Below are 27,456 nucleotides of genomic sequence, written 5' to 3'. Positions count from 1 at the left end.
TCTGCTCATAAATTTAATATAGCTATGGCATGATTTGTGCTTCTGGAAAACCATCATTGTTGATGCCTGGATGACTAAAAAGATTTTGTTTGGGAGTGAGCAAGATGCCTTTCTATTCGGCATGTGTTTAATACAATTGTATTTCTTAGTTAGAAATGTTTACCCAACTTGGCTAATATGTTTCCATTATGACTTACATCATTGGATCAATGGATTAGCTTTCTGTTTTCTATTCTTTCTTTCTATGCATAATGACAACTTTTTGACTTGGTCAGTCAAATTTCAATGTAAATATTGTGGTCGTTGGGACTAATTTATTATGTTTTATTACTTACAATTTTACTTGCATGAATCAGGAGTTGTTAATTAGTATAAACGATTAAATGATTGATATAGTTACTAAAAAAGTTAATACACAAACTAATCGCAAGTTATCATATACAACTTAAATTATTACGAAATAAAATAAATTATTAATAAAATTATATTTGAGAATGGCAGATTATCCGCCCATCCGCCTTGAATTATCCGACCCGAAACCACCTAATCTATCACTTAAACTAGTCGAATATGGATTATGATTTTTTTACCCGATAATCCGCCTTATCCGCCACAGATTATCCGACCTGATCCGCTTTGTCAGGTAAAAAAATGAAAATAAAAGGGAAAATCTAATATCACCCAAAGACCAACAAAAATCTAGTACACCTATAATATACCAAACCACACCCAATTGGAGAAAATAGTGGGGAAAAAAAGGGAAACAAAGTTGCAACGCAACACTGCTGGTCAAAGGCTCAACACGTAGCCCTCCAAGAACTCAAGTTTAATGAGGTTATATAGATGTCATGTTTTGGTTGCTAATTTTTGTCTCAATTATTTTCTACCATGTGATTGCTTAACATAATGTTCGAATGATGACTCCTTTAAAGTAGCACAAGGAGTAAGCATTTCATTGGCTCTCCGCTTAAATGAGTATTCCATTCTTAACTTTCTTTTGTCCCTTGCAAATTTTTAAAAATATTTATGATTTTGTCACATATATATATATATATATATATATATATAAAATTAAAATGCATACACGTGGTGAAATCATATTTGATTCAGTGTATATAGTGAATAATTTCTCATAAAAACAATAATGTCAATATAAATAAATTTAATTCTATGAAAAATATCTCTTTGAGCTTAAAAAATCAAATTAGTGTCGAAAATTGGTCCAAATCGAGCAATCATTGAACAGATTGGAATCTTAATGTCAATCTCAATTCTTTTCTACCATTTAATTACTTAATATAATGTTAGAATGACAAATCCTATTGAAAAGCATTGCTTTGTAAGCAATGCGTTAGCTGTCTATTGACATGAGAATTCAATTTTTTAATTTTTTTTGTCAATATAAAAAAATTAATTTCATAAAAACGTTACTTTGATTCCCTAAACATCAAGCTACAATTTAAAATTGGTCCAAAACGGGCTTATCAAATTGGAAATAAGAAATTAGATTGGTTAATTGGATTAGTACAATGAGACAACTTAACTGAATAGCTAATTTAATTTAACATCTAAAGTAGGTTTGGTCCAAAATCGATTAAAATTGGTCAAAACTTGAATAAAATGGTAATAAAAAAAAAAAGGTCATTTCGTCAATTTGTCAATATTTTCATAAAAAAATAAATTTATGATGAAGATATTATTTTTCATTTAAAAAATAGATATAATATATGTTTTATGTGTAATTTATTACTAAATGTAATATACAAACACCTTTATTTTATTTAAATATTTAACAAAATCAAATTTAAAATAAATAGAGGCTGCTATCGTCACTCAAGATAATATCACTTGTGCTCCATCTTATTTATTTATTTATTTTTTACATAGGAACTTCAGCCACCAACAAGCCTTTCGGACCCCTTGGTGCGATACCAAACTTACGGATCAACATCCTCCCCCTAGGTCTCGCTGATCAGGTAAAGGTCGGAATGCGGACACGACTTCCGTGCATCAGTTGGACGTTCGGCCAACCCAACCCTCGGGACATATCTTCATTACCATCCACGGTCTCCAGACTGTGCTGGCTCACAGAGTGAACTCTCACCGTCTATGGTCTCTGCTGACTTACAAAGTAAATTCTCACAGTCCACAGGTACTGCTGGTTCCGTAAGTGTATCTACCTGAAATTGAACCCTCGATGCTCCTTCTTAACTGATATCTTTCCACCGCGCCATGCCAATGGGTATAGTTCCGTGGGAGAGAGGAACAAATTTATTATTTCATTTTATAAGAAGTGATGGAGAGCCATTGGTATTTTTCTTGGAGTGACAATAGCACCGTCTAATAAAAAATGATATTTTCCCAGGCTTGAAAAAAAAGATATAGTCCTCCCATAAGGCTTAAAATAAAATTCAAACCTATTTAAAAAAAAAATTACATCTATACTATGAGAAAAAAAGTTGGTCGTTTGTTTAGTCGTAGAAAATAATTTTTATTTTTTAAAAAATTAGCAAATTGTTTTTTTAATAGTATTTGTATAAAATAAATAAAACAGCAATAAAAAGTTTTGGAACTTATTTGTGGAAATAATTTTTTCATTTCTAATTTTAATTTTTAAAATTTATATAGAAAAATTTTTTAAAAATTATTTTTACTATTTTCTTAGATTTAACTTAATACTTTGCATAAAAGAGCATGAAATTTATTTTTTGGACCTTACTTCGTTAATTATTCATTGAATTTCCTCAAAATTAATGTTCCCAAGTACTACTTATTTAATTTTTTTTTAAAATGAAAAATAAGTTGTTCATAATTATTTTGATATATATATATATAACTAGTTAGCACAAGTAAACAAATTCTTTATTTTCTATATTTTAGTACAAATTTTAAAAAATTTAAAAATAAACTAAAATAAAAAAATATTTTTTGAAACTAAATGGGCCTCAAAATTTTTTAAAATTTTATTTGGCTGAAGTGATATAAGTATGCTAAGAATTAAATCACTTAAATATATATAAAAAAAACTATAAGATATTTGAAACTCTAAAAGAAGCACATTTTTTTTTCAAAAATAATTCAAACATCAAGGAGCTTAATGTTGTACAATCAATGAGAAAGTTGGATTGAAGTAGACCGATGGAACCCTGAACCATCAACCCACCAACCGGTTGACCGCCCGGTTCATTGCGTCCGAAGTATCAAACCAATCGACCCGTCTCTCGCGCTCTCGATAGCGCACTCGGGGGTGAGCATCTCCACGGCTACCTTGTCAACGGTGGCCACATCTCCATTCCAGGTTCGTATTACCTCCTGAGCTCGATTTCTCTCTTTCTACTCTCAATTTCTTTCTCTAGGGCTTCATTTCAATTCCACTTGAATCTACGCATTTGCTCTCCGACTCCTCTGCAGTATATGCATCACTGATTTGTTGTTCTGTATTCCCCCCCCCCCCCCCAATATACATCCCTGATTGATTTATTTTCCCATTGAAATGTTGTTGTTGTTAATCCTTTGTTATGTTCCTCTATGATCTCCTCCAGGTACTGTTCTTAATCTACTGTTAATTTTTTTTCGATGGAATGTCAGTTTTTGTTTGCTCTAATTATGCTTTATTATTTTCTTCCATTTGCCTTAAAGGTTCGAAGAATAAGAAGAATTGTGGAAAATAAACGTTGGCCCTCCATAAGCCCGTAGAGTCACCCAGTCCTTTATATATTTATCATTGTGTAAATAATAAGCAAATAGATTGGAAGTGAGAACTACCCCTGAATGCTCAACACCTTCATATATGCACTACAGGAATAAGAGTGAGTTATGCTATAAATGAATGGTTTGTGATTTTCTAATTTCAAAATTCCAGGACTACTATTATAAGATATGTACATGGTAATAATTTATGAATTTGTTGTTATTGCTGCCGCTGCCACCACCGCTGCCAATATTATATACTCAAGCCAAATTGTGTTCAGATAGTGAAATATAACATTATATTTCCGCCTCTAATTTTACAACCCTCAGGTTAATTAGATTTTAGAAGCCTTAAACCACAAGTGATACAGAAAATAGATATATAAGCTATGAGGAAGACAAGTGAAAAGAACTATTATGCATTGAGGCAATAGGGAAATAAACAAGGTATAGATCCTCATGGTTTTTTCTACATTTAAGTTGCCCAAAATTATGAGTTCGCCAATTGTCACCACCCCATTGAATAAAATATGCTAGAAGCTCTCAGTCGCTTATAAAAAGCTACTTCAAATATGAAGTTTCTTTAATTTCGTTTTTACTGTTCAGCCCTCTTTGTATTGAAAGACTATGAACTGAAAAGTAACATAACCTAGTTGATCTGGTGCAGGCAGTTTAATAGGATCATTTTAATATGATTTTTACTGTTCCCATCTGCAAACCAAAAACCATGACACACAGTGGCACACAAAAAATGAAAAAGAAACCAAATGAAAAAAAAACTGAGAACTAGCAAAGGGTGGAAGAAAATAAGATTAGAAAAACCTAGGACAAAGCCCTGCTTTAGGCTTTGAATGAGCTACACGAGCTGTCTGTTTTTTTTTTTTTTTCATTTAATTTTTTTTCCCACTATATACCTAAAGAATACCCCTTTCCTCTTTTTTAGCTTTAATTCATAGATCACCAAATCAAGCAAGTATTATGCATAACTGTGGTTATTATGTAATAGTATTAAATCACATAAAATTATATTGACAGAAAAAAATGGCATTAGCCGCATTACCAAATCAACCAAATCTAGCAGTCCACATCAGAAATGTGATTTGGCGTTTTGCTTCATGTTTGTGTATCTACTATCTATACTAGTCTGTGCACAAGTGCATTACATGTGAACAAATCAATTTATGAGCTATTTATTTAATTCAAAATATCAATTATTTAAGCTACTTTCATGATAGTAAATATAGAATTGGTGTATCTAAAGGATACATTCACGAACTTGATAGGTGCAACAACAACAACAACAACAACAACAAACCAAGCCTCAAGCCCCACTAGGTTGGTTCGGCTATATAAATCCTTTTCTACCAATTCACAAAATCATGGGCAATTTCCTTTGACAAATTTAGGGCTACTAAATCCTTACCATCTCATTCCTAGTAATTTTAAGTATACTCCTACCCGTTCCACTGCCCAGCACAGCAACTAGCTCACTCGTCATCATTGGTGCACTATTTGACTTATGTTACAGACGTCCAAACCATCTGAGCTGTCCCTCCCTTATTTCATCTTCTACAGGAGTTATGCCTAACTTATTGCGATATGTTGACAACTTTTACATTTTACGAATTCAATAGGCAATAAGAAAAAAAAACTGAGAATACTAAAAGAGGATAGATTCACATTCACTCTTAGTTCTATCACTCTATTTCTTAACTGTAATAATAATATTCCTATTTGTTGTTCAATGAACCCTAGTTAGCCATAATTAAAAACATAGTACAACACCTGAAAAACCAATCCATGGAATAACAAAGTCCCAAATGAAATTGAGAATGGTACACTGTTGCTGGTAACTTTTTAGGGATCCAAGGTTTATCATAAAGCGGTATAGTAACTAAGATAAATGCTACATTACTTCAAATTACAGTACATGGCAATCATTTTTGAATGCTACAATACAGAAATTACAATAATATAGAAACATCAATAACAAGTTAACAACAATGATATCTCACCTCATTGATCTGGAAACTAATAGATCAAGTTCAAACACTAGTCAATATAATCCATGACGGATTTGACAAAAATTATGAAACCTTATAATATGATTAGTAAGGCCATGAATTACAGTTCTTAGTGATAAAAGAAAGTTTAGACGCAGCAATGATGTCATCCGCACAAGAAAAAACTGATACACAACCTAAAGTATGAAACATAGCACTACTCATGATAATCCAATCAAAATGATAAAATCAATTGAATTGTCAATGAAGGATGAACATGAGATGGACTATTTAAATGTAGAGAAAACTAACACACCCTAGCATGAGACAATAACAACCATCTGCCATAAGAGGATCGATCCATAACCTTTGTTTTCTTAATTAATAATCATTTTTTCTTTTAAATTGTGTACCATTCTTCCTCCCTCCCCCCCCCCCTCCCCCTCTTACAAAATGATTTAGATTAAGTTTAAATGACTTGATAAAGTTGTAGAAAAAAATTATTTGATTTAACCAAAACTCTTATGTAATAGCCAATGCTGGGCCAGCTACAAAAATTAGTGATGTCAGATTGCAACAATCAATGTAAAATGTTACTCTTTCTTATGTTAAGTGAACAAGTACACAAACCCTTTTTGTTGAAAGTTGAAACACAGAAATCACTACATTTAGTCAGTATTTTTCCAAAAAGATATTAATGTAATATATTTTTAAAAAATGAAAGAAATGAATAATGCATCATATATATAAATAACACATCATATGTACAAATACCTAAAATATTAATATCTAATCTAATCCTCTCACAAGAATTTCTTCAAACATATGTAGTCATTTCCATAAATAAGCACAAAATAAAATTCTTAACCTACACAAAATTTAATTTTCATAAAGTAAATTTAAATTTATAAAAAGAAAACACTACAAAACAGCAAAGCATAAGAAGAATCAAATTGAGTCTTTTTGAAAGTGGTCAAGTTCAAATTTGTGATAGCAAACAACACACGTTAAAGTGGGGAATACAGATTTCAAAAAATAATCATGCTATGGCAGGAAAAAACCAGGAAATGGGACCAATATGGTGCTGTATGCTTAAACATAAATTGTGTAGAAAAGTAAACAGGGAAAATCTCACATATAATGAAGCGGACATGTAAAGAGGGTGGTAACCTATGCCAGATAATGATGAATTTCTAGAGTTATAGTGAATAAATGAAGTTGGTACGGTTGCAAATATTCAAATTCAATATATAACTAGGTGAATCAAATGCAGTGATGTTGGGGAAGAATGATAAACACACATAGTTGATATGCATATGATTGGAGCATTCAAATGGTGAATCTGGGAGGTTGGTAGTAGTAAAAGAGACAATGTTCGATCAAAGAGGGTACAAAAGGCTATTTGTCACAAATAGCTTTCTGGATATCTACCAGCGGATTCTGTTGGTACTGTGAAATTGCACTAGTTGCTTTTATTGTGTTCAGTGGTGTTGGTTTTTGGATATACTTGGGAGATGCCCCATCTAATCCATACAATTTTGCTTCTAAAATTGGCACTTAGTTTCTCTCCCTGTGTTGCATAATCTTCATTTGTTGCTGGATAACAAACTATTCCTAAATAAAATGGCACTGCTTTTCTTTTGTTACATTGATGGCTAATTAAAATGTGTTCTCTTTATTATAAAAGTACTTTTTATTTTTTCCAAGAAAAATATTATTATAAGAATAAGAATATTGGTTAAATATATAGAAAAACTAATGACAAAATAGGAAAATATAGTCTTACCATACAAATAATCTATGACCACTTAGATGTAACATACAAATATATATAACTAATCCATAATTAATTCATAGCTACCTATAACTCTTTCTTTGGCGTCTACATTTTTGACATCTTAAAACTTCAATGACTCACATAGAAAAAAATAATAATTTAATTATAAAACTAGTGGCATATTATGCATGCATTGCATGTGTTTGATGGCTAGTAATGATTAAATATATTTGTTGGGAAGAAAAAAAGGAGGATCAATTTGTTGTTAAATGTTATAATGTTAAGCGTGCAACGAAATATATCATAGGAATATCACAACCCAAAATGTTAAAGAGCTAGAATGTGGACATAGGTCATTAAGTTTGTGGAGCATTGATGAGAGCAATATCAAAAACCCTAAGAGGAGAGCATTTTAGTTTTCTTGGATATTCTTTGTTGAACTTTGGAGGAGTGATTCAAGGTATTGCTTTCATTCCTTTCTTCCATATGTTGTTCTTTATGATTATTAGATCTTAGAATGGATTACCTACATCATTGTAATCGGGTGATTGCATCTTGATTTATCTTTATGATCACATATAATCAAAGAGTGCACTTATACAATTTCTATGCACGAAAAATTTTGGTTATCCTTCCTCTTCTTTCTTTAGCTTCTTAATAATCTTATTTTCATTGACATAGATTGATAGAGAGTTTGGAGAAAGATAAAAAAGTGGATAGCAAAAGATAAGGGTCGTTGGAGACCTAGAGAAAAGGAAAAGGCTTGAGGTCAAGGCTAAAGTAAAATGGTATTCTCCTTTACTAGGCATATTGATAAATAGAAAAATCAAAACTTTTAAATTAACTGATCCTATACGACATCACAAATTCATGGTTGAGCATATAATTACAGGATTATCATTATCATCGAAGTTTTAATCTTCACATATCACCAATTGAATACTATTATCCTTACTCTCATTATCTTCTATAATCATTAGTATTTGCATAAGAATAAAATACCACATATCATGCCTATGAAGGGATCTATACAACTATATAACTCAAGCTTAATGCCTAGTATACCATCCCCTTTCTTATTATTATTTTTCTTCTTCCCCTTATGGGCTTGCAGTTGCAGAGAGAGAGAGAGAGAGAGAGAGAGAGTTTGGCTAGAATCTAGTGGTGAGAGGGGCTTAGAAATAGAGAGGGAAGAAGATAGAAGAGAGAAGAGAGAAGAAAGAAAGGTGTAGATTGTTGTATCTTTCAGCGAAGCAAAATTGTCGATGATGAGTGGAGGGTATGGCATAGTACATAACGACGAGGTTTGATCACCCAAGATCATGCAATTTGGTTAGAGCGTCCATGACTAAGCAATTGTAGACATGGGGAAGGAGAATAATCTTTCCTCTCAAATAATCTTCTAATGTTTTTAATGTTGAAGGCTTGTGATGGCGACAATGACTTAGATTTAATTTGTGATGACTAAAAAGGGTAGCAAAAGTCAAGTTGAGGCAGTTTAGCAACATGTTGGAACTAAGGTTTGCAAGAACCCTAGTTGCGTGGGTTGACCTAGCTGAATTATTTTATTTATTTTATTTTTTAATCCTTAAATTAAAAATTAAAGAAAAATAAAAAATAGAAAAATATCATTTCTATTTTGTCTATTTATTGATTAATTTCTATATATTATTATTAAAGTTATCTTAAAATTTCAAAAATAAAAATAATTAAAAACAAAAACAAAATGTTAATTGCTCATTAGCTATTATTTAGATTTTTTGAAATAATAGCATTTATTTTAATTTACAATTTTTTTTCATAAAAATATCTTTAAAATCCCAAAAATATATAAACATTGAATAAAATTTTCCAAAATTTTCTAGGTTTTTCTAGAGTTTCTAGGTTCTCTATGATGTTCTGTGTCCATAAAGACTAGGGGTCTCATATTTGTAAAAAAATATATAAATAAATAAAAATAAAAATAAAACCTAAAAAACAAGAAAAATTATAAAAAAGGGGGCCCTCTTTGTACATAAAGACTTGATCTTCCTTTTTTTTTTTTTTTCTTAGGAAATTGGAAATCTCATGATTAAGGAAAGTTTCTTGAAATTATTTGGTAATCTCCTTTTATTTTGGTGTGCATTTTCTCATAGGATATTAGTTCCCTTGTACGCTATTTTACTTGATTTGATCTCTTTTGATGTTACGGGTCAAGTTGCCATTTTTTGATGTGTTCAATTTTCTAGTTTGACATATTTAGTTCTTGTTCATGAATAGTTATTTCTTATCATTCGATATATACAATTGCATCACACTTCATGTTGAAGAGAAATTGGAATCTTAATTTTACTCAATTATTTTCTATCATTTATTACTTAATATAATGTTAGAATGACAAATCCTATTGAAAAGTAGCATTGCTTTGTAAGCAGTTTTGCTCTCTATGTCATGAGAATTCAATTCTTTAATTTTTTTTTGTCAATATAAAAAAATTAATTTCATAAAAAAGGCCACTTTGATTTCCTAAATATCAAGCTACAACTTAAAATTGGTCCAAAACAAGCTTATCAAATTGGAAATTAGATTGGCTGATTGGATTAGTACAATGAGAGAACCTAACTGAAGAGTTAACTTAATTTAACATCTAGAGTTAATACGATTAAAACTGGCCAAACCATGAATAAAATAGTGAAAAATAGGTCATTTTGGCAATTTGTCAAATATTGTTTAAAAAATAAATTTATTAGGGTGACAATAGCATCGTCCAATAAAAAATGACATATTCTAAGGTTTGAAAAAAAGACATAATCCTCCCGTAAGGTTTAAAAAAATTTTCGAACCTCTTTTAAAAACTTACATCTATATTAAGGGCAAAAAAGTTGAGGGTTCGTTTCGTCCTAGAAAATAATTTTTATTTTTAAAAATTGAGCAAACTTTTATTTTATAATATTTTATAAATTTCATACTTGGTGGTAAAAAAATATTTTTTATTACTAAATGGGTCTCAAAATTTTTTAAAATTTTATTTGGCTGAGGTGATATTTGAATGTATCACTCAAATATATATATAAAAAATTATAAGATATTTGAAACTCTAGAAGAAGCACATTTTTTTTAAAAAATAATTCAAGCATCAAGGAGCTAAATGTTGTACAATCAATGATAGAGTTAGATTACCCAAAGATGTGGTTCAGGTGGTAGTGCAGGCTGCAGGAGTGCCTTTCACGAGGTCAGGTATTCAAATCCTTTTGGGTTCGTTTTCGCCCCTGAATTCTTGAATTTACCCTTCCTTTGTAATTGTGAGGTCAACTTCAAGGGGCGCAGAGTTAGTCACGTGGACTGTAAAATGGACACGTGGATACTCGGTGGTGCGTAATCCAAAAATAAAATAAAATAATAGAGTTGGATTGAAGTAGACCGATAGAACCCTGAACCATCAACCCACCAACCGGTTGTCTGCTCGGTTCATTGCGTCCGAAGTATCAAACCAATCGACCCGTCTCTCGCTCTCTCGATAGCGCACTCGGGGGTGAGCATCTCCACGGCTACCTTGTCGACGGTGGCCACATCTCCATTCCAGGTTCGTATTACCTCCTGATCTCGATTTCTCTCTTTCTACTCTCAATTTCTTTCTCTAGGGTTTCATTTCAATTCCACTTGAATCTACGCATTTGCTTTCCGACTCCTCTGCAGTATATGCATCACTGATTTGTTGTTCTGCTATTTTTCCCCCCCATATACATCTCTGATTGATTTTTTTTTTTCCCATTGAAATGTTGTTGTTGTTGTTAATCTTTTGTTATGTTCCTCTATGATCTCCTCCGGCTACTGTTCTTAATCTACTGTTAATTTTTTTTCGATGGAATGTCAGTTTTTGTTTGCAAAATTTATGCTTTATTATTTTCTTCCATTTGCCTTAAAGGTTCACGTCCTGGAAGAATAAGAAGAATTGTGGAAAATAAACGTTGGCCCTACATAAACCCGTAGAGTCACCCAGTCCTTTATATATTTATCATTGTGTAAATAATAAGCAAATAGATTGGAAGTGAGAACTACCCCTGAATGCTCAACACCTTCATATATGCACTACAGGAATAAGAGTGAGTTATGCTATAAATGAATGGTTTGTGATTTTCTAATTTCAAAATTCCAGGACTACTATTATAAGATATGAACACGGTAATAATTTATGAATTTGTTGTTATTGCTGCTGCCGCCACCACCGCTGCCAATATTATATACTCAAGCCAAATTGTGTTCAGATAGTGAAATATAACATTATATTTCCGCCTCTAATTTTAAAACCCTCAGGTTAATTAGATTTTAGAAGCCTTAAACCACAAGTGATACAGAAAATTGATATATAAGTTATGAGGAAGACAAGTGAAAAGAACTATTAAGCATTGAGGTAATAGGGAAATAAACAAGGTATAGATCCTCATAGATTTTTCTACATTTAAGTTGCCCAAAATTATGAGTTCGCCAATTGCCACCAACCCATCGTACAAAATATGCAAGAAGCTCTCAGGTCGCTTATAAAAAGCTACTTGAAATATGAAGTTTCTTCAATTTCGTTTTTACTGTTCAGCCCTCTTTGTATTGAAAGGCTATGGACTGAAAAGTAACATAACCTAATTGATCTGGTGCAGGCAGTTGGATAGGATCATTTTAATATGATTTTTACTGTTCCCATCTGCAAACCAAAAACCATGACACACAGTCGCACACAAAAAATGAAAGAGAAACCAAATAAAAAAAAAAAAAAAAGCTGAGAACTAGCAAGGGGTGGAAGAAAATAAGATTAGAAAAACTAGGACAAAGCCCTGCTTTAGGCTTTGAATGAGCTACATGAGCTGTCTGTTTTTTTTTTTTTTTTTCATTTAATTTTTTTCCACTATATACCTAAAGAATATCCCTTTCCTCTTTTTTAGCTTTAATTCATAGATCACCAAATGAAGCAAGTATTATCCATAACTGTGGTTATTATGCAATAGTACTTAATCACATAAAATTATATTGACAGATAAAGAATGGCATTAGCCACGTTACCAAATCAACTAAATCTAGCAGTCCACCTCAGAAAAGTGATTTGGCGTTTTGCTTCATGCTTGTATCTACTGTCTATACTAGTCTGCGCACAAGTGCATTGCACGTGAACAAATCAATTTATGAGCTATTTATTTAATTCAAAATATCAATTATTTGAGCTACTTTCATGATAGTAAATATAGAATTGGTGTATGTAAAGGATACATGCACAACTCGATAGGTGCAATAGCAACAACAACAACAAACCAAGCCTTAAGTCCCACTAGGTTTGTTCGGCTATATGAATCTTTTTTTGCCAATTCACACAATCATGGGCAATTTCCTTTGACAAATTTAGGGCTACTAAATCCTTACTATCTCATTCCGAGTAATTTTAAGTCTACTCCTACCCATTCTATTGCCCTGCACAGCAACTAGCTCTCCTCATCATTATGCCCTATTCGGCCTATGTTACAGATGTCCAAACCATCTGAGCTGTCCCTCCCTTATCTCATCTTCTACTGGAGTTATGCCTAACTTAATGCGAATATGTTTATTCTTTAATTTTATTTTTTAACATTATACCACTCATCCATATTAGCATTCTCATTTTGACAACTTTTACTTTTTACGAATTCAATAGATAATAAGAAAAAAAAAACTGAGAATACTAAAAGAAGATAGATTCGCCTTCTCTCTTAGCACTATCATTCTTATCACTTTATTTCTTAACTGTAATAATAATATTCCTATTTGTTTTTCAATGAGCCCTAGTTAGCCATAATTAAAAACATAGTACAACACCTGAAAAACCAATTCATGTAATAACAAAGTCCCAAATGAAATTGAAAATGGTACACTGTTGCTTGTAACTTTTTTAGGATCCAAGGTTTATCATAAAGCAGTATAGTAACTAAGATAAATGCTACATTACTTCAAATTACAGTACATGGTTAATCATTTTTGAATGCTACAATACAGAAATGACAATAATATAGAAACATCAATAACAAAATGATGACAATGATAACTCACCTCATTGATTTGGAAACTAATAGATCAAGTTCAAACACTAGTTAATATAATCTGTGACGGATTTGACAAAAATTATAAAACCTTATAATCTGATTAGTGAGGCCATGAATTACAGTTCTTAGTGATAAAACCAATTTTAGACGCAGCAATGATGTCATCTGCACAAGAAAAAACTGATACACATCCTAAAATATGAAACATAGCACTACTCATGATAATCCAATCAAAATTATAAAATCAATTGAATTGTCAATGAAGGATGAACATGAGTTGGACTATTTAAATGTAGAGAAAACTAACACACCTAGCATGAGACACAATAGCAACCATCTGCCATAAGAGGATCGATCCATCCATAACCTTTGTTTTATTAATTAATAATCGTTTTTTCTTTTAAATTATGTTCCATTCTTCCCCCCCCCCCCCCCCCCTTTACAAAATGATTTAGATTAAGTTTAAATGACTCGATAAAATTGTAGAAAAAAATTATTTGATTTAACCAAAATGCTTATGTAATAGCCAATGCTGGGCCAGCTCCAAAAATTAGTGATGTCAGATTGCAACAACCAATGTAAAATGTTGCTCTTATTTCTTTTGAAGATCTCATCGTGCAACTCTTTCTTATGTTAAGTGAACAATTACACATACCATTTTTGTTGAAAGTTGAAACACAGAAATCACTGCATTTAGACAGTATTTTTCCAGAAAGATATTAATGTAATATATTTTTAAAAAGATGAAAGAAATGAATAATGCATCATATATATGAATAACACATCATATGTACAAATACCTAAAATATTAACATCTAATCTAGTCCTTGGACAAGCATTTCTTCAAACATATATAATCATTTCCATAAATAAGCAAAAAATAAAATTATTAACCTACACAAAATTTAATTTTGATAAAGTAAATTTAAAATTATAAAAATAAAACACTACAAAACAGAAAAGCATAAGAAGAATCAAATTGAGTTTTTAAAAATTGGCAAGTTCAAATTTGTGATAGCAAACAACACACGTTAAAGTGGGGATTAGAGATTTCAAAAAATAATCATGCTGTGGCAGGAAAAAACCAGGAAATGGGACCAATATGGTGCTGTATGCTTAAACATAAATTGTGTAGAAAAGTAAACAAGGAAAATCTCACATATAATGAAGGGGACATTGTAAAGAGGGTAATCTATGCCAGATAATGATGAATTTCTAGAGTTATAGTAAATAAATGTAGTTGGTACAGTAGCAAATAGTCAAATTCAATATATAACTAGGTGAATCAAATGCAGTGATGTTGGGGAAGAATGATAAACACACATAGTAAAAATGCATATGATTGGAGCACTCAAATGGTGAATCTGGGAGATGGTTTGGGTTGGTAGTAGTAAAAGGGATAATGTTCGATCAAAGAGGGTACAAAAGGCTTGAAAGAAGAGTAAAAGGTTGGGGCAGTTGCTGGGGAGGTGTCATTGCGACGGAACAAGAATTCAACACCACGTTACCTGTCTTTCAAGCATGCAATACAAACTTGTCATTGTCTTGGGAAAAAGGAAACACTACTGTCGGGTGAGGGTTGGGGGAAGACAAGTAAAGGGAGTTGAGAGTGTTGGGGGAGGGGGACGGATGGTCAAGTGCTTGTAACCTGGATACATTTGGAATTTTAATAAAATAGAAAGGATTTAATGAGGGTGTTTTTGGATATTTTTTATCATTAAAGGACACAAAAGGAATTTAAAATTTAAATAAAGAACACTCAAAGAATGGTTTGGGAATTGTAGAAGTTGTCACAGAAGGACTACTAGAAAACCTTGTTTTGCCTTTTAAGAGCAGTATAATTAGCTACTTTATTTAAGGGTGAAAGACACCGACCTCCCCTGAAGTTTGCTAAAAAGACACTAAACTCCCTTTATATTTTGCAAAAAGACAAGTTTTTTTGTGGGGTGGAAGTTTCCCAAAAATCAAATGTTAGGGGAGATCTGTGGAATGTTTGAAACCTTAGGGGAGGTTTATGGGATTTTTGAAACCTTAGGAGAGATTTATGGGATTTTTGAAACCTTAGGGGAGGTTTGTGTCTTTTGCCAAACCCTTAGGGAAGGTTAGTGTCTTTTTCCTTTTTAACATTCTTTCTGCTCAAGAAGATTTGCTTTAAAAGAAAGGTGCAAACTGCAGATCAATCTATTTATCAAGACCAGTTAGTTTTGGAGGTTGCAGATGTTGAGGTCCTCAACTTGGTGGATCTTGTATAGGAGAAATTATTGGATAAAATTTAGAATTTAGACGATCCAAGACATAAATTATATTTTTTAACTACTTCATTTATATTAGTAAATGATTTCTTTGATCAAATGCTACAGGAAACAGATTTAACAATTTTAAAAAGAAAGATTAAAAGCTAAAGCAAAAGATAGTTTATCCCAGCTTTAAGTTGAGTTCCTCTTTCCTGCATGTATAGTTCTAACTTCAAGACTAGCTTATTCAGAATTGAAGCTGGTTCCTTTGGAAGTTAAGGAACATGATGCCATGGTCAAAGACAAAGAAAAAGAGGAGATCTCAGCCAAGAAGGGCCACTGCAACAGCCAGAATGAATATTCATAGTTAAAGTCCAAACTGTCATTATTTTGGCGGGGGGGGGGGGGGGTTGGTTTTTGTTTTCTGATGCATAAATCCTTTTAAGTGCAAAAATAGAAATGCTGGACCTAGAAATTTAAATGCATAATAGCATTGCTGTTGCTGGGGATGGGGGTTCTTACTTGGTGAAATTTTTAGCGAAAAGCATAAGCCATATCATATTGCAAAAAATACATCATGAAATAAATGTATGATTAGGTCCTTGTTCTTTTACATTATTGTTTTGATATAATTTGTACAATAATACACTAGAATCCCCATGGACAAGGCTGAGCCTAAACCTACCTAAACCTCTCTAAAGTCTAGAACATAAACAATGCCTTCATTGCCTTGCCACTTGCCAGCTTCACATCAATTTAATTATGTCTGTCTCTTAAGATATGCTAAGTAAATCACTATATAGAAAGGCCCATGTTTAAAAGAAAAATAATAATAGAAAAGGAATGGCATTGGTATCCTCTTCAACTTCATGAACCCTTCAGATTCCTACTAACAGGAAACGACCTTACTTTATCAATGGTTATCACTTTTTTGTTGATTAACAGTGATGGCTCATGGCTCATTCTGTTTCCTACTAATGAGTCATTTGTTTATTAATAGTTGCTACAAGTCAGGAGACCTTTGAAGGCTCTCTCTCCCGATGTCTGTGTGCTCTGTTTCAAGAACACCTAGACAGCTTCTTATCCCCTTTTGCACTTTGTTTTTTCTTGGAGGATTTGGAAAAAGCCTTTTGGTATTATACGAGAGAGTTGGGTATGTCCTGCATCGGTGGAAGATTAATTAGCCATTCATTTTCCATGTTTTGGTAGAAGGAAGGATAGGGCCAGGTCTATGGAGGGGTGGCATATTTGCAGTATATGGGGGATATGGATGGAGCGTAATGCACGGATATTCTCTGGGAAGAAATTAAATTGTATCTGGTTTGGGATAAAATTCAGTATTTGGCATCATTGTGGTGCGTTGGTTTTGGGTTTTTCAAGGGGAATAGTTTCCAGGAGATTCAAAGGGATTGGAGAAATGTCCTGGCTTGCTGATTTTTTCTCTTTTTGTAGTTTTTTTTGGTTTGTTCCAGATCTTTTTCAGGAGATGTATCATTCGCCATCTTGTAAATTTTTCTCCTATTAATGAAAATTTTTTTGCTATCCAAAAAAAAAAAAAAAGAGAGTTGCAGTGACAACAGATTGAAAAGTTAGGATTTGGAATTGAATTATTTCAATTGTTATGGGTATTTGAATTGTGGAAATAAATGGCCAGTAAAGTGTAGCTTTCATAGCAAGTGTATGTATTGGGGATGAATGGAGAACCACAACCAGAGGGCTGTTGGACAGCCGCGCTTCTGCTGTCTGCTGCTGCTGGTTTGTGGACTCATTGTTATTATCTCTTCTTGTATCATACTTTTGTTTCTTTTCTGCCCAATTAGTTGGACTTGATTTCCTTTTATAAGTTCTTTCAATGTTGAGGTTGAAAGGTAGACAGGTCGTACTGGCCTCACTTCACTGGGAACTCCGTCTGTCTTTGGAATTATCAAATAATTCACCCAAACACACACATACATGCAGATTTTAATTAATTCTTTAAATGTAGTAACACTAATGCAATTTCTAGTTCATTGTATTTAAATAAATGCCAAGCTAAACCCACCTAGTGGGACTTAAGGCTTGGTTTTGGTCTTTTTGCTGTTGCTAATGATTTGGTTATTTTAGATGTGATATGATAATATTTATAATGTTTATGGTATTTTTTTAAAATGCAGTGATGGCTCGCTTAATTTTAACAAGGAATGTGGACGAAAAAGGGAAATTTGAATGAGGAATGGGCTACTCTTGTTTTGTAGCATAGGCCTAGTGTGCCTCCAATGTACTAGAAAAAATTGTATTGGTCATTAATTCTGTACGTAGGTGAAGAAGCAGCATGAGCCATGGTAGTCTATCTCTTCCGCATGCTGAAGCCATCAAATCTTCATGTTTCTTGGCTTTTGAAAAGCTACTATTTCTCATGGTCTTCTGCCATAAGGAATGCTTCCACTCCTCATGAAGCCTTGCACTTATACACTCAAATGCAGCGCCAATCCCTTCCCTTTGATAGCTTCTCCATTCTATTCGCCCTCAAATCATGTGCTACTTTGCAGAACCTTTCCCTAATTCACCACCTCCATGCCCATATTCTTAAAATTGGCTTCAAAACTCATGTTTATGTTGCCACTTCACTCCTTTATGCTTATGTCCTTTCTTCATTTGGTGATGCCTGTCACTTGTTTGATGAAATGCCTAACAGAAATACAGTTACTTGGAATACAATGATTACAGGCTATTCTAAGTCCGGAGATCTAGAAATGGCACGCTTAATCTTTGAGGAAATGCCTTTGAGGGATCTCGCATCATGGTCTGCCATGATTGCCGCATATATGAATAATAGCTATTGGGATCAAGGACTGATGCTCTTTCGGAATATGATGTTGAAAGAGCAGTTGAGGCCTGATCAGATGACCTTGGGATCAATTTTAGCTGCATGTTCTAACATGGGTTCTATTGGGTTGCAAGTAGGGAAATCAATTCATGGTTTTACTGTGAAGAATGCATGGGAGTTGAATGTGGATCTTGGCACAATTCTGGTTGACATGTATGCAAAGTGTGGATTCTTGAAGTATGCTTGCCGGATTTTTGAACTGATGCAAGAAAGAAATGTCATGGCTTGGACTGCACTGATTTGTGGATCAGCTCACCATGGATATGGCCTAGAAGCAATATCAGTATTTGAGACCATGCAAGAATTGGGTGTAAAACCCAATGAATTGACGTTCACAGGAGTTCTTAGTGCTTGTGCACAAGCAGGCTTGATTGAAGAGGGCCGCAAATATTTTAATATGATCAAAGAGTATGGATTGGAGCTGAAAATTCAACATTATGGATGCATGGTTGATCTGTTTGGCAAGGCAGGGCAGTTGCAAGATGCATATGAGATTATTAAGACAATGAGACTTGAACCCAATGTTGTCATCTGGGGTTCCTTTTTGTCCGCTTGTAAAGTGCATAAGCAGTTTGAGATGGCTGAGAGAGTGATTGAGCAAGTTTTGGTGATGGTAAAGCCTGAGAATGATGGAGGGGTTTATACTCTTATTTCTGATTTGTATGCTTTGAATGGGAAGTGGAATGAAGTGGAAAATGTGAGGAAATTAATGGTTCACCAAAATGTGAAGAAGGTACGGGGATCTAGTTTTATAGGAAGTGGAAAAGCGTAGTTGTTTTTATAGTTCTATCCATTCTTAACAAATTGTCAGTTTTTGCTTGTAATTTTTTAATGTTTCCATATTTTAATTAATGGAGATCTTTCTTGTAGAAAAAAAAAATTCTGATTCCCATAAAAATGGGAAAAAAAAAAAAAAAAAACTCATGATTGATGTCTGAAAATGTGACTCTGATGCCGAAGGCTACTAGAACTAAAACTTCTTTTGCTGGGCTGGCTTGAAGCATGAAGCCCAATGAGAGCCTGGATTACTTCTCCCACTTTCTTCTGATTCTTTTGAGCTGCCCTCTTTTCTCCTCTCCCCCTCTTCTCTCCACTATTCTCAAGCCTTCATCTTTTCTCACTCCCCCTTCCCTTTTACACCTATTCTACTTGGTTAGTGCAGGATTTTGCAGGTAGTTAATTTCTCAATTTTCTTCATTTTTCTATAAAACTGAACTTTCTGAAATTCAAAAATTTTGTTTGCTTGCTTTTCACAAATAGCTCCCTGGATTTCTACCAGCGGATTCTGTTGTTACTGTGAATTTGCACTAATTGCTTTTATTGTGGTCAGTGGTGTTGGTTTTTGGATATACTTGGGATATGCCCCATATAATCCATACAATTTTTCTTCTAAAATTGGCACTTAGTTTCTCTTTCCGTGTTGCTTAATCTTCATTTGTTGCTGCATTAAACAAACTATTCCTAGAATCTGATCTACCCTATGGCACTGCTTTTCTTTTGTTGCATTGATGGCTAATTAAAATGTGTTATCTATTTATATATAAAAGACATTCTCCCATTTTGGTGTCTACTTTTTATTTTTTTAAAGAAAAATATTATCATAAGAATATTAGTTAAATATATAGAAAAACTAATGACAAAATAGGAAAATATAGTCTTACCATACAAATAGTCTATGACCACTTAGATGTAACATATAAATATCTATAACTAATCCATAATTAATTAATAACTACCTATAACTTTTTCTTTGGCGTCTACATTTTTAACATCTTAAAACTTCAATGACTCACAGAAAAAAAATAATAATTAAATTTTAAAACTAGTGGCATATTATGCATGCATTGCATGCGTTTGATGGCTAGTAATGATTAAATATGTTCATTGGGAAGAAAAAAAAGGAGGATCAATCTGTTGTTAAATGCTATAATGTTAAGCATGCAATGAAATATATCATATTAATATCACAACCTGAAATGTTAAAGAGCTCCTAGAATGTGGACATAGGTTATTAAGTTTGAGGAGCATTGATTTTGAGTGAGGATTTTTGGTTTGTGAACCTTGCTTTTATTTTATTTATTATATTTTTTTTGAGTATTTTGAGAACCATTTTATGAGTCTCTTGAAGGAGAAAATTGGCATTTATAATCGACCATTATTCCACTGCTAGTACTTTAATTTTTTTGTCGATGACTTGTGTTCATTCTTTTTTTTTACGATGACCATATCTTGTGTTTAGAAGAAAACAAGTTTTCAAATACTTTTGAACTATTTAGCTTGCTCTGTTGACACATAGATTGTTGGTTTTGAAGAAAAGATGAAATATTTTGTGTGATACAAGGGAATTTTTTTCTATCTTTATATATATATAATATACCCACAGCATTTAAAAAAATATATATATATTTATATTTGATAAATTCATTTAAACTCATCCATTTCCCTTTAATTGCAATATGTGCTTATCATGACTTGAGGGCTTGATCATTGAAAGATTATAGGAGTTGACAGGCACATTGGATATTTTGTTACACATTTCTACAATGAACACTGTTAAGTAACTCCCTATATAATAATAATAATAATGCGATCAAAATAGTAGTGTGTTTTTCCATTTAGGTTTGCTTAATCACTTTTCATATACCAGTATCGATAAGCTTGGTCCCTTTCCCTAATTTTTTACCGAGTATTAGATCCCCAATTTCTCGCTAATTCATAAATGTATGAGACTTTAGCGTATGCTTAGTAAGTCATTTTTTTTTTTGCTCAGAGAGGACTTTTAACAAATAACATTTTTTTACATTTAGACCACAATTTGTTCCTGATCTGTTTCTATACTGTAATCCGTGTATTGAGTGTGAACTCATCCATGTGTATTTCAATACATGATTATTTGCGACGAGTGATAAAATGAAACATAAGGCATATTATGCTTCCTATACCAAAATATTTTGCTGTTGCAGCTACCTTCTTATTCAAAGGTTGATTATGTTTCCTAAAAGGCAAGGAGTAATCTTCATTACTTGTATTGATTGTGAGAATCTCATGATAGAGGTTCTTCTAAAGGTTTTATTGACTGGTTCTGGTAAAAATTGGAATCAACGGATAACTCTATTGACATCATCAAGGATGCATATGAGTGGCAAATAACTGTACTGAAAATGGTCAGTAATTTGAAGAGGAAGTTTCTATTTACAGTTTGTATAGAGGGAGGTTCATTTTTTGGAGTCGTTGTCAGCACAATGATTGGATCACTAATGTTGGGAGAGGATTGTATGGATTTGGAGTTTGGAAATTCATCTGGAAAGGTTGGGAATTTTTTCCCCTTCTCAGCTTTCAAGTGGGGAATGGGCAAAATCTATTCTTTTGGCAAAATGTTTGGTGAGGCCAAACATCCCCAGTGCAAAATTTCCTTCAATTTCAGTTTGGCATGCGATAAGAAAGTCTTTATCAGTCAACATATTCAGATTACATGCCAAAGGACCTTTTGGAACATCCTCTTGGTTAGAAACATTGCTGATTGGGAAATTGATTGCCTTACAGACTTTTACAGAAGCTTGTAAAATTTTCACTACCGGACGATTATCGATGGAGCAAAATGGATCCTGGATAGTATGGCAGATCCACAGTCAAATCCTTTTACACAAAACTCTCCCCACCAGGAACAAACTGCGGCAACTTTAGAAACTCATCTGGAAAACATAAGCCACCATTAAAGCTGCTTTCTTTGCGTGGGAGGCAACACATAAGAAGATTTTAACCATTGATAACCTGCCCCTTGCCAAAAAGTGTTTTTTATGTTTGGATAATGCTGAATCTGTTGACCACATCCTGTTGCAGAGTTCCTGGACCAGGAACTTTTGGAGCATGGCCATTCTTTGGCCAGGCTGCAGTGGGACACTGCAAGTTCTATGGGAGAAGAGTTATGGACCTGGAAAGGTATCTGAGCCAGTAAAGAGAAGAGGAAAGTTTTGACTAACATTCCTCGTCATCTTTGGTTTGTTTGGAAGGAAAATAGGCAAGCCTTCGAAGAATTGGCTATACCCTTAGAGAGACCAGTGGATTGCTATTATAATGAGGTGGCACAGTGAACTGTTTTTGTTTCTGGACAATCCTCTAGCAATTCCTGATTTTTGTCACCCTGCAATGTGGGTGATCTTTTTGTGTATGTTGTACTTGGGTGGCATCCCCTTGATGCCTTTAGTAAGATTTTTTTTTACTGACTAAAAAAAAGTCTTATAGATGAAAGATGCACTAAATTTTTTTATCTTTCTTGTGGTCCTGTATTTGCAAAAAATATCATTACTTCTCAGTGAGATGATGATGGAAGATTATTATTCTGAAAATGGGTTCATATGTAGGGGCTTTAAAGTTAGATACTGGAACAAGGCCATTACCACTTCTGGCCTTCCTTAGCAGTGGCAATCATAAACTTTTCAGCATTTTTTGACTTTAGTGATTTCTTTCAAAACTTGAACATGCATTGTTATGCTCAACATTATGAGGCTTTTACTGTTGCATTAGAAAATGGTCTCTTTGTACTGATTGCCTACTATGTCTGATGGAATTAGTTATGAATTAGCATCTGTCAGTGTTGATGAAGTTTTGTAGAGCTGTTTTGAAAAATAAATTGATGACCAAGATGATTATATGCATTTAATGTTTTACACTATATTACTGGTGGTTGAATGTGTTTGAACGAAAAATAACCATGTCACAGTTGTCTGTCAGTCATGAAGTTGTCAAAATTAGATTGCATTTAATGAAAAGACGAAAGATATTCTGACACTTCTATTTGTTTCAGAATAAAATGTTTAGTTGTTGTCTAAATGTTATATTGATTTCATATTTAGTTTCTTTAGATAAAAATAATCTGATTCACATGCAACACATGTGCCTCATTCTAGATTCACTCAAAAGATGTCAAAAATAATTTTCTAAACTCATCCATGATCCACCAGGGGTGAGCATGTAATTCACTAAGCCCCCTGTTTGGTAGTGCTTATAAGTAAGTCGTTATATTACTTATGACTTGTAAAAGAAAAATATTTGTCATAAATAAGTATTGCATTATTTGTTAAAAGGAAATATTTATAACCCTAAATACTTTGCTATTATAAGTACTTCTTCTATGGTGCCCAAACCATCTTACCCTTCCTTTTACTATGCCTACTAGCCGCAAATATGTTCATTTCTTATTACTCATCCACCTTAGTAGCCTCATTTAATACACTTCTACTTTTTGGATATATTGCTACTTGATAGTTGCCTAACATTCTATGTAGCATAGATGGTCTTGTAGGTGTCCTATAAAACTTTCCCCTTGATTTTAATAGTACTCTACAGTCTACAATCACACACAACTTGCCCGAAGACACATCCATTTTAGCCAACATGCTATAATCTTGTGTATATCCTCTTTAATTTCTCCTTCAGTTTGCATGATAGATCAATTACTAGTCATTAGAATTTCTTGACCATCAAGTTTAATATTTCCTCTAATATTCCTTCAACTAGAATTAAACTTCATGTATTTTGTCTTACTTCTCTTAAAACCTCTAGGTTTTAAACCTTCTCTCCATGATTTTAACATAGATTCAACTCCACATTTAGTTTCACCAATCATGACAATATCAGTTGCAAACAGCATACATCTTGGATTTTGATGTAGGATATTCCTCGTAAGTTCATCAATTCACTAAAGCAAAAGGGTAAGGGCTCAAAGCTAACCCAATGTGCATCTATTGTGAATATTATATAATATTATGAAAAATAATACTGATATATTATTAATATATTATATTATATTATTTTTAAGGTTGCATATGCTCTGACGACCCTCCCCTATCCTCACAAAGCGGGGAGTCTTGTGGCCTTGTGTCATGGGCTGAACAGCTCACACCTTGTGAAGGGCTGTGCGGCACTAGTAAAAGCACTCTTGCTTAACTAGTTAGTCGAAAGTATGCCATAGTTTACCATAAGAACACATTTACAACCGTCAAATGCAAAGTAAGTGGAAGCAGTGAGCAATCTTGTAAGCAAATGAGAATCATGCGATAAATTGTAAAGTAACGCAATTCATTACTAATACCTCCATAGGCAATGTGTGTTTAGCGAGAGAGGCAAGTGGGCTAAACATGTTTACAAATGCTAGTGAGTTTATGAACACTCACCCTCCCCTAAAGAGCTTTTTATACTATTCTAGTTTTGGGATTAGGAAACATAAAATTGACCGAGGAGTTATACTCCCATTTTACACTAGGGTAGAAGCACACTCTATGTATAGAACTTGTACTTCTATGTACATGGTGGTTAGTTGTTACCCATACTATGACCACAAGACAAGCGGTCACAAGCAAGCAGAATGCCCTGAACAAGCTCTGCTTGTGATATTCTCCCCCACATATGTGGTCGACATCTTCATAGACTTTGACGCTAAGTACTGTTCAACTTTTTCCACTAATGGTTCCGTGTCTTCCATCGACATTCAACTGATTTCTTCGTCTTCAAGGCCTTTCTACTTCACTAAGAACTCCTGCCACTTCTTCCTTGATGATGTGAACTCTCAATTCACAAGGATAACTTCAACTTCTCTTCTGTTAGGTCGTGCTGTTTTTAGTGGAGTTTTAGTTGTCTAACTTTTGCCTGGATCTTTAGTGTCGGTGATGAATGGCTCGAGTTAAATGATGTGAAACACATGATGCACCTTCATCCTAGCCAAAGGATCAACCTTGTAAGTGGCCTTCTCAACTCTAGCCAAGATGGGGACTAGTCCGTTATATTTTCTAAAAAGTCTCCTATCTCAACCTTGTAGTGACTTAATTTGTTCTAGATGGATCCTTACAAGCACCAAGTCGTCGACATTGAAGTGCAACAGCCTTCTTTCTAATTTACCACTTCTTCATCTAGTTGGAAGATTTCTTTAGGTAAGCTCGGGCAATCTTTGTGTTCTGTCTCCATTCTTTGGTGAAGATGTATGCTCTTGGATTGTTTCCTTTGTATGACTCGTCCACTGTGTGAGGCAACAACGGTTGCTAGTCTATTAGTTGATGAGAAAGAATTAATCTAGGATCTTAATGATGATTAGAGAGCCAAAAGAGCTATGCTTAAGAAGGAATTGTACCGGATTATTAATCTTGAAGAGTGGGACTGTAACACAAAATTCTTTCATCAAGCATAGAATGTTCACTGTAGAAGTAACACCCTTTTTAGCATTGAAATTGGGGAAGTCACTTTAACCAGGGAAGAGGACTTTAGAATAGGTATATTTGATTTTTATAAAGATCTCTACACTAAATCTGAGTCTTGGAGACCTACGGTGGATGGCATCAATTTCAGATCCCTTAATTCTTCCACTGTAGATTGGCTTGAGAGACCTTTTGAAGAAATAGAAGTACTCCAAGCTATTTAAAATTGCAATGGGGATATAGCGCTTGGGCTAGATGGTTTCTCCTTGGCTTCTTTCAGGCTAATTAGAGCCTCCTCAAACATGACTTGTTAAACATGTTTGAGGAGTTCCATAGATTAGGAAAATTCATTAGTTGCATAAATAACACCTTTGTAACTCTTGTTCCAAAGAAAGTTGGGGCTGCTAGCGTCAAAGATCTCCGCCTCATTAGCTTGGTCGGAAGCATTTATAAAATCATTGCCAAAGTACTTGCTGAAAGGTTTAAAAAGCAATAGCGGAAGTCATTGGTCAGTATCAACATGCTTTTGTAGCTGGAAGACAGATTATGAATGCGGCCCTTATTGCTAATGAAGTGGTGGCTGCCTATCTGAAGGAGGGAAAAAGGGGAATAATGTGCAAACTAGATATGGAGAAAGCATTTGATCATGTTAACTGGAATTTCCTTCTTTATCTCCTCAAGAAAATGGGCTTTGGTATAGTTGGATTGCTTAATGTATCAAAACCCCAAGCTTCTTATCACTTATTAATTGCTGCCCTTCTGATTTCTTTGCTCCTCAAGAGGCTTGAGACAAGGAGATCCCTTTTCCTCTTTTCTGTTTATTTTGGTCATGGATGTGCTTAGCCTCATGCCAATGAAAGCTACTCAAGGAGGAATCTTTAGAGGTCTTAGGGTGGGCAGAAATTGAAGGATTATAGAAGTTTCTCATCTTCTTTCCGCAAATGATATTATTATTTTTTGTGAAGATTATCCCCTCGATTTCCTCAACCTCCAATGCATTTCGTTAGGGTTTGAGGCCATCTAAAGCCTAAAAGTGAACCTTGGAATTGGATAGAACACAGAGGGGGGGGGGGGACTTTCCTTGCTGGTCTCTTGGGTTGCAAGATGGGAACCTTCCTCATTTATTAGCACTGTCTCCCACTCATAGCCAAATTCAAAGATAAAGAAGTCTGGGACCCTATTGTTGAAAAGTTTGAAAGGAGATTGGCAAGATGGAAAATAAATTTCTTATCAAAAGAAGGCAGACTCACTCTCATCAAATGCACTTTGACAAATCTTCCAAGTTACTTCATGTCTTTGCTTCCCTTACCAACCTTAGCCTCTATGAGATTGGAGGGAATTCAGAGAAGATTTATTTAGGGAAGCTTAGGGGAGGAGTTGAAGTACCATCTTGTTGGATTGGGAGTGGTCAAACAACCCATTTGTTTGGGAGGTATAGGGTTGATATCCCTTCTCACTTTCAATAAAGCCCTCCTTGGGAAGTGGTTATGGAGGTTCATGAAGGAGAAAGACCATGTTTGGTGGAATATTTTTGTTTCTAAATATGGGCTAGAGCACAATGATTGGACAACACACAATGGAAGCGATCCCTATGGAGTGGGTTTTTGGAAATTCATTAGGAAAGAATGGGATGATTTTTTTCAATTTATGACATTTAAACT

At 33.7% G+C, this 27,456-nt stretch overlaps 2 protein-coding genes across 3 annotated transcripts in view; both read left to right on the top strand.

Moving 5' to 3' along the window:
- The first annotated feature begins 3,194 nt into the window (after positions 1 to 3,194).
- On the top strand, positions 3,195 to 19,650 carry LOC131166081 (pentatricopeptide repeat-containing protein At5g66520-like). Its single transcript, XM_058124323.1, has 2 exons — positions 3,195 to 3,298; positions 17,896 to 19,650. Exon 2 carries the CDS (start codon positions 18,061 to 18,063, stop codon positions 19,378 to 19,380), a length of 1,320 nt encoding a protein of 439 aa, XP_057980306.1. The 5' UTR covers positions 3,195 to 3,298; positions 17,896 to 18,060; the 3' UTR covers positions 19,381 to 19,650.
- The window catches only part of LOC131166082 (U11/U12 small nuclear ribonucleoprotein 59 kDa protein), a 70,286-nt gene continuing 53,481 nt past the window's right edge, over positions 10,652 to 27,456 (top strand). The window contains exon 1 of one of the 2 annotated variants that reach the window (XM_058124329.1): positions 10,652 to 11,032. The gene's annotated coding sequence lies outside the window, so the exon portion shown is untranslated. The remainder of the gene's footprint in view (positions 11,033 to 27,456) is intronic. The other variant, XM_058124335.1, reaches the window with a different exon arrangement.

This window comes from Malania oleifera, chromosome 10, assembly GCF_029873635.1.
Source record: "Malania oleifera isolate guangnan ecotype guangnan chromosome 10, ASM2987363v1, whole genome shotgun sequence".
NCBI classification, from domain to species: Eukaryota; Viridiplantae; Streptophyta; class Magnoliopsida; order Santalales; family Ximeniaceae; genus Malania; species Malania oleifera.
This window is presented reverse-complemented; position numbering and strand designations above follow the sequence as displayed.

Coding starts and splice junctions, on each gene's coding strand:
- LOC131166081 (XM_058124323.1), top strand. CDS start 18,061: ATGGTAGTCTATCTCTTCCGCATGCTGAAGCCATCAAATCTTCATGTT.